General features: G+C 43.8%; 1 protein-coding gene across 4 annotated transcripts in view; it reads left to right on the top strand.

Moving 5' to 3' along the window:
• Positions 1-240: 240 nt before the first annotated feature.
• Positions 241-8,559, top strand: part of ALS2 (alsin Rho guanine nucleotide exchange factor ALS2) — a 42,419-nt gene continuing 34,100 nt past the window's right edge. For 2 of the 4 annotated variants that reach the window (XM_068138297.1, XM_068138296.1), the window contains exons 1-2: positions 241-309; positions 6,717-6,803. In XM_068138297.1, the coding sequence (XP_067994398.1) occupies positions 6,788-6,803 (16 nt within the window). In that variant the 5' untranslated portion in view covers positions 241-309; positions 6,717-6,787. Of the gene's footprint in view, positions 310-330; positions 572-6,716; positions 6,804-8,559 lie in introns of those variants that run through there. The other 2 variants (XM_068138295.1, XM_068138298.1) reach the window with 2 other exon arrangements.

The raw sequence follows: 8,559 nt of genomic DNA, 5'->3' as shown, positions 1-8,559 counted from the left end.
CTGCTCTAAACGGGCTACGAACAGCAGTCTTTTACGTTACCGACAGGGACCACAAAGCCGGGAGGAGGCCAGGCACTCCGGGGTCAAGCCGGGCGAGTCTTCTCTCGGGGCCGCTGGCGCCGGAACCCGCCCCTGGCTGGTCTCCTCTCTTTCCGCCCCTCCCCGCTCCACCTCGCGCACTCACGCGGGCCGACGCCGGGCCCCGCCCCCTGTGCGGTCGAGGCCCTGCCCCACGCGCCGCGTGAATCAGCTGATTCGCGCCGCGGGAGCCAGTGGCAAGGCCGGCGGCCGGAGCGAGGGCGGTGCCGGGTGAGACGGCCGCGGCGCGAGGGCGGGGGTGGCGGTGAGACGCGGAGGGGCCGCGCGCTCCTTACCTCAGGAGGAGCGGAGCCTGGGTCAGGCCGCGCGGGGGTGGCGGGAAGGGGGCTCCTCGCTGCGCGAAGGCACTGACGCGAACCCTCGTCCCGTCAGCGGCCTCCGACCACCGGCTCCTCGCTGCGCGGCCCTGCTTGAGGCATCGCCCCCCAGGCCTCTCCCCTGGGAACTGCGCTGCACGTACAGCTGGCAACAGGTGGGGAAAGTTTGGGGGGCGCTAAGGAGCAGCGAGGGGAAAGGCTAACCTCTCCCGAAGGGAAGCGGGGAGCGCATTGGTGCGGCGGGAACCTGGCTGGCCAGGTCATGGGCCGGCCCGCCGCGATCCCTGCGCCCTCCACGATCCCTGCGGCCTCCACGCCTTAGATTTAGGAGTGGACGTGGAGTGCTGCACTGGTCTTAAGGGAACAGGCCCTTCGCGGCTGAGGACTCTGCTTGAGAAGCTGGGGAGAGGCTAGAGAACCGCGGTGACTGACTGTACAACTCTTTCTGTAGTCTGGTAGAGCAGAGATGCTGAGATGTACTTTTGTAGGTTTCTAAAGGGCTCCTGCCTTTAGATGGGAAGAGGCTACCTGAACTTTAAATAGTATGACCTTTATGTTCCTCCACGTTCGTTTCAGAGACTTCGCTCTGCATGACTTGGTTGCCGTTTGAACTTTCAGAGCTTACTGAGTGGTAGTCTGGTGTAGGTGCGGTGTTGTGTACAGATGACGTAGAATGCTGGCACTCGCACTGAGTTCTCAGCACAAAAATATTTTGGGGAGGCACCTAGAGTTGTTGTAGATGATTGGTAATTCATCAGTGCTGTCATAGTGTAGCAACTTGTGAAAACTAACTGCACTTAAAACCATCTTTGGGTTTTTGTAGAGGTAACTGTTTTCAGAAGGGAAGCACCTCAATGTGTACTAATTTAAGAACACATAATTTCAAAATAGGAGGAGGAATGGACATGGAGAATTTTTTTGAGTCTCTTATAATTTTGGTAAATTTTAAATTATGTGCTATAGTAAATAGTTTTCCAGCAGTGTTCTTTTAGCTGATCCTAGCCCCTTTATTTATTGTGTTTTTCCAGATTGCTTTATATCTTATTTGCTGCCATCCCTCATTCACCGCAACTGGCATTAAAAGTTTTGAGCCCTCATTTGCAGGGATTGCTACAGTCTTTTATTAGCAAATAGTTTTGCTTTGCTCTGAGCAAATCAAACACAATGTGGTTGTACTTAGTGCTGACCCAAACACAAGAGTTTCTTGAACTGGTAATGCATTATATGTGAACCACAGCTATCAGTCAAAAATGATATATATGTAGACAGGACTAATGCTGACAGTCCTCTGGAGTTAGAAAGCTTGGTGTTAACCTCCTTCAGAACCTGAGTAGATAATTTTGGGTACCATCTTGCAGTGTTGGTAATGTAAGTTATCACTAAATATGATGCAACAAATTTATTGAAAACATATTTGTACATGGCTGAGAATGTGTTCAAACAAGTCTGAAAGCCATAGAAATATTTGTAGTATGTTAACTGTAGCAGGTAAATAAGCACATGAGGCTGATGGGAGTTCTAGTATTTCTGAAAGTCAAGGGCATGATAGTTGTTCCTGTTCAGCACTGAGTGTATGATTATTCTTTACACCTATGATTTTTGTTAAAGAATGGTCAATGTCCAGTGAAGGACACAGTCCCATAGTAATGAAAGTAATGTTTATTTCTTGCTATAACAATTACTTTGGTGTGGTAACGTTTGATTTTTGGAGAATTTGAATTAGCATTCCACTCTCTCAAGTGGAGAGTATGACATCAGTGTCATGCTAGTGACCATCTGTCTGTAACACATCCATTTCATAATTTGGCACTATTTCACACTTTTTTACTCTTGCAGTGTTGAAGGAAAAATGTGTAGGAAGTAAATGTATGGGCAGAGCAGTTCAGGTGCTGGTATCATACTGATCTGTACCCCAAGAATGGTGTATTGTGCCTAGCTGCTCACTTCTATGAACATTAAATCTAACAACAATTGAGTTAATGTTGGTAGAAAAGAAATAACATATATATATAATGCTACAACATAATATTGCATATATGTGAAAATCAGTGATGAAAATTACATACTCCTATTGGAAGGAAGAAACATTTTGATCACTTAATTTGTAGCTGTGACCAAATGACTTGTATTTTATATTAACTGTGAAATGGGAATAAAGTTGTGTTGTATTGAAGAATAAGTCTTAGGAAGAACAACTGAAGAAGCTGAGGCTGTTTAGTTTGGGAAAAAGGAGGCGGAGGGGAGACCTCATTGCTCTCTACCACTACCTGAAAGGACCTCGTAGAGAGGCTGGTGCTGGTCTCTTCTCACAAGAAATTAGTGATAGAACAAGAGAGAATGGCCTCGTAGAGTCAATAAGGTTTGAAAAGACCTCAGAGATCAAGTTCAGCCTGTCACCTAACACCTCACTGGGCAGTGACTGGCTGGAAAGCAGCCCTGAGGAGAGTGGTGGGCGCTGGTGGATGAGAAGCTCAACCTGAGCTTTCAGTGTGCACTTGCAGCCCAGAAAGCAAATCAGAGCCTGGGCTGCATCAAGAGAAGTGTGGCCAGCAGGTCAAGGGAGGTGATCCTCCCCCTCTAATCAGCTCTTGTGAGACCCCACCGGGAGTACTGCGTCCAGTTCTGGAGCCCCTATTACAAGAAGGATATGGAGATGCTGGAAGGTGTCCAGAGAAGGGCCACGAGGATGATCAGAGGGCTGGAGCTGCTCTGCTATGAGGACAGACTGAAGGAGTTGGGGCTGTTCAGTCTGCAGAAGAGAAGGCTCCAAGGTGACCTAATTGTGGCCTTCCAGTGTCTGAATTGGGGCCTAGAAGAAGACTGGGGAGGGACTTCTTAGGATCTCAGGTAGTGATAGGACTAAGGGGAATGGAATGAAGCTGGAGGTGGGGAGATTCAGACTGGAAGTGAGGAGGAAGTTCTTCACCATGAGAGTGGTGAAGCTCTGGAATGGGTTGTCCAGGGAGGTGGTTGAGGCCCTGTCCCTGGAGGTGTTTAAGACCAGGCTGGATGAGGCTCTGGCCAGCCTGATCTAGCGTGAGGTGTCCCTGCCCATGGCAGGGGGGTTGGAACTAGATGATCCTTGTGGTCCCTTCCAACCCTGACTGATACTATGATAACTAAACCATGGCTTCGAGTGCCACATCCAATCCCTTTTTGAACACCTCCAGGGACAGTGACTCCACCACCTCCCTGGGCATTCCAATGGCCATTTACTCTCTCTGCGAAGAACTTTCTCCTCACCTTGAGCCTAAACTTCCCCTGGCGCAGCTTGAGATTGTGTCTTCTTGTTCTGGTGCTGATTGCCTGGAAATAGAGACCAACCTCCCACCTGTCTACAACCTCCTTTCAGGTAGTTGTAGAGAGCAATAAGGTATCCCCTGAGCCTCCTCCAGACTAAACAATCCCAGCTCCCTTAGCCTCTCCTCATAGGGCTTGTGCTCAAGACCTCTCACCAGTCTCATTTCCCTTCTCTGGACAGGTTCAAGTGTCTCAATATCCTTAAATTGAGGGGCCCAAAACTGGACACAGTACTCAAGGTGTGGCCTGACCAGTTCTGAGTACAGGGGCAGAATGACCTCCCTGCTCCTGCTGGCCACACCATTTCTGATGCAGGCCAGGATTCCATGGGCCTTCTTGGCCACCAGGGTACGCTGCTGGCTCATGTTCATCCGGCTGTCAACCAGTACCCCCAGGTCCCTTTCTGCCTGGCTGCTCTCCAACTACTCTGTCTCCAGCCTATAGCTCTGCATGGGGTTGTTATGACCAAAGTGCAGCACCCGGCACTTGGACTTGTTAAATGATGTCATGTTGGACTCTGACCATCTGTCCAGCCTGTCAAGGTCCCTCTGGAGAGCCCTCCTACCCTCTAACAGATCAACACCTGCTCCCAAGTTGATGTTGTCTGCAAACTCAATCCCCTCATCCAGATCATCAGTAAAGATATTGAACAGGTTTGGGCCCAGCACTGATCTCTGGGGGACACCACTCATGACTGGCTGCCTCAAACTATGACTGGGTAGGTTTAGACTGGACATTAGGAAAAAAAAATTCACAGAAAGAGTGGTCAGGCATTGGAATGGGCTGCCTAGGGAGGTGGTTCAGTCACCAACCCTGGATGTGTTTAAAGGTTATTCAGATGTGGTGGTTGGGGATATGGTTTAGGGGGTGAACTCTGTAGAGTAGGGTTATCATTTGGACTTGGTGACCCTGAGGGTCTTTTCCAACCTGAATGTTTCTGTGATTCTGTCTTAGGAGTGAGTGAAAACTTGCAGTAATCTTAAATTATTTGTAGATGTCTTAAAAGGTGAGTCATTTGTGGAAAGAAAGTAGTTTGACCATATTTTTTTTTATATGCATAAATGCTTAATGCAACCTTAAAGGTGAACTTCTATAAATAAACTGTATCATCTCTAATACACTGCTGTCTTCACTTTTAGTTCACCAGTGGTGCTGGTTACTTACTTAAAAATTGCATAAATAATTTTCTAATCAGGCCTTGAAGGGAGATCTTGTGAAAAAGGTAATCAGGTGTCTGGCTTTAACATACTGGTACAATCATAAGTTTCCATGAGAATTACACTAAGTTTTTTGTGCAGTTGAAGCTCATGAAAATGGAAGAAATTCTCTGAGCCCTTAACCTCCCCCCCACCCAAACACAAACCAAAACAGAAAAACCCCACCCACCCATCAAAATAAAACCCAAAACTGCAACCACAACCAACACAACCCTCTCAAAAAACCCCAACCCCATTAATTATAAAGCCAAGAATTTCAAACTTCAGTTGCCCAATCTTAAATAAGTATCTATATGATGTAAATGATACAATTGCTAATACTTTGTGTCAAAGGTGATTCTTTCAAAGTTGACTCTCTCTGATTCACTGATCTATTTGAGTTCCTCCAGAGAAGTGTTAGTGTTATCCCAAAAATGAATTGTGGAGTTAGGTGGTTTTGAGTAGGCTAAAAAATTGCTCCCAGTGTGCTTGTTTTGAGCAAGGACACATCATAAAGTTAGAAGTTCCAAAAATGTGCTTCCATGTTCCTTTCCCTTCAACACCTCTGTTCCTGAAACATGGCATGACTGTTTCCTTGTATTTGTGAGACTTCCTCTGTTAATATTTAAAAGTTAACTTTAACACTTCTACAGTTGTGAGTGGTTGGTGAAGAGAGAAAAAAGTGTCTTGAAAGCAGTATATTTCTGGTGAAAAGTGTGACTTTTTGTTCCTGGAAAGAATGCTCTGATTATTTTTGGAGCAAGATGCATATGACTTATCACAGTACTATTCTAGAATGCTAATTTAATTTTGTATTTTGTGGTTCTTTATTTTTTTGTGATATGCTCTTTGCAAACCCTGAAGCCCAAATCACTATTTTAGTGTTTTGTATATGGAAAACTGGAAATACTTGATATGTGTTGTGGTTCATGTGTATAAGGATCAGCTTGGTAGTTCATTCTTCAGAGCAATGTAGTGAAAGCATGGGAATTTATGTTAGTTATTTCAATTATTTATCAGCTTGATGACTACTGTTTACCAGTGAGTATGCAAGTTACAGGTTTGAATATAAAGGAAAATTACAATTATTACAATATCAAAAAGCCAAACATTAGAAGCTAAGTTTAATTGTAGGTTTGTTTCATTACAAGAAAACTAACACAAAGGTATCTGCGTTAAGATGGAAATGTGAGGGTGAAATGGGAAAATTTGAAATCTGAAAATATGAATGCATAGTGTAGCCACTCTTCTCTCTTTGGCTTCTGTGGTCTTACCATATCTTCATAGATACTCTGCTAACATGAAGAAAAGTTCTGAGCTCTTAGTTGGTTTTATGCATTTCTCCAATGGCTTTACCAGAACTCTGCTTTCCAGTAGTAGTATGTGCTTTGATTCAGCAGTAGGATTATGCATTCAACTCTTAACTGTTTTCTTCTCATACAAATCTGTTTATACATTGAGCTTGAGCATAGAATTCTATCTTAATTTGATGATGTTTTGATGTTCCATGAATGATATACTGAAATTGCGTAGAGAGATTGATGTTAATGTCTGTCTTTGAACTAGGTTTTGTTCAGTCTGTCCTTACAGATGAGATGAGTAGGTAGGACAAGTCTGTGTGTTTAGCCAACTCAGTCTGTCTGTTTGCCAACTCAGTGTGAGTGAACTAAATAATTCAACCATCTTATTGTTGTGGAAGTGCTTATTTACCATGAAATCTAGAGCTTTTCTCCCTTTTTATTTGTTTGTTTGTTTAAGGTGTAATGTTATTTGTAGATAAATAGCTGTTTTCTATGTTTTACAGTTTGTGAAAATATTATCCCTTTTGAAAGAAGAATGATTTGGTGGTGATGGAGTGCTGCCACTGACAGATGGATGCCCAGGAAAGAAGGTGAGAATGGGCAGCTAGGTGAAGCCACAGAGAGGCTTCCTAAAATAGCCTGCTCGTGATCATCCTGTAAGATTATGTGATATCAGCATACTTTTTATGTAATTTAGGCTAAAGGGAAGAAGAGGAACAACTTAACTTTAGTTTCAATTATATTTGGAATATTCAACTTGTTACAACAGCAGTTTTAAGTCTATTATTGTAACTTGTGGAGCAATAGCCTCAGGCTAGAAACTTGTTACCTGCACCTGTGAATTTTGATTCTGGATCAGTAGCTCTGCAACGGACTACTCTCTTGCTCCTTGTTTCTTTTGCTAAGATACCTGAGAGGTCAGATGTTCATGAGAGGGAAAAATTAATGTTTTGTAATGAATCTTGTAATGAAACTTGTCCAGAGTAAGGGCAACAAGGCTGGTGAGAGGCCTTGAGCACAAGCCCTATGAGGAGAGGCTGAGGGAGCTGGGATTGTTTAGCCTGGAGAGGAGGAGGCTCAGGGGTGACCTCATTGCCCTCTACAACTACCTGAAGGGTGGTTGTAGCCAGGTGGGGGTTGGTCTCTTCTCCCAGGCAACCAGCACCAGAACAAGGGGACACAGTCTCAAGCTGCGCCAGGGGAAGTTTAGGCTCGAGGTGAGGAGAAAGTTCTTCACCGAGAGAGTCATTCTGCCCAGGGAGGTGGTTGAGTCACCATCCCTGGAGGTGTTTGAGAGGAGATTGGACGTGGCACTTGGTGCCATGGTCTAGTCATGGGTCTGTGGTGACAGGCTGGACTTGATGATCCTCGAGGTCTCTTCCAGCCTTGGCTATACTGTGATACTGGTATGTGAATGTCCAAATCTGTTTTACGCTGTTCTCTGAAGGCTTAAGTGGATAGAAGCCCAAATATCAGGCTTTGGACTGAATATAATGCACAATATTTTGATGAAAACTCTATTACTGTGTTGTTGTCTTTGGTGTTCTTTGCCTATCCAAATAAAATTTGTATTTTGATTTTATATAAATGTCCTAACTGTGATGTTGGACTTTTTTTTCTGGCCTATAACTTGATTGGTTTATTTTTAATTTACTTCTAATCTAGACACAAGTCCTATGTATTTAAAATGCAAGAGGAACTCTGTGCTTTAATATGTTGTGTGTTTGGATTTAATTGCTTATCTGCTTTCTAAGAAGGGTTCCTGACTGTTGCCCTATTCTTGTGGTGGTGTTTGTGTGGGGTTTTTTTTATTTTTTTTTTTAAATATTTATTTTTCCCTTCCCTTATTATTAGAAAAGAATAGTAGGGATTGGGAATGGGCACAGGAACTAAGAGACATAATTCCATTTCTTCATTTTTCTGATTTTCAGTGTTTCAAGGGCAGATTGTGCAAAGGTGTTGTTCATCTTATGCACCACAGTGGGAAAATATTTAATTTAAAAAAATCAGTAGCCTGCACAAATAAGGCCTTACAGCTTATGAATGTGCTACTTGCATAAGTTGTCCACAATGCAGCACGTCAGACTGGGTTTGCTTTGGTTTTGGAATATACTTGATATTTTAAAAAAATATTATTATTGTTTTAATTTTTTTTTAATCTCCTTTTTTTTGGTGCCCTTTCCTCGAGACAAACATTGTCATTCTGTCAAAGCGTTCTTTGCTACCTTACGTACTTAATTTCACAAATTTGTGTAAAGCTGCAAGAACTGATTGGTATGAGGAGTAAATATCTGTTGGCAAATAAGAAGCTAAAGCTACTTGTTATTGCAGGATAGGTAACAAAAT

The sequence above is a fragment of the Melanerpes formicivorus genome, unplaced genomic scaffold (assembly GCF_026170545.1).
Source record: "Melanerpes formicivorus ecotype bairdi unplaced genomic scaffold, bMelFor1.0.p_v2 SCAF_5, whole genome shotgun sequence".
NCBI classification, from domain to species: domain Eukaryota; kingdom Metazoa; phylum Chordata; class Aves; order Piciformes; family Picidae; genus Melanerpes; species Melanerpes formicivorus.
Note: the sequence above shows the minus strand (reverse complement) of the source record. Positions and strands in the feature narration are given on the sequence as shown.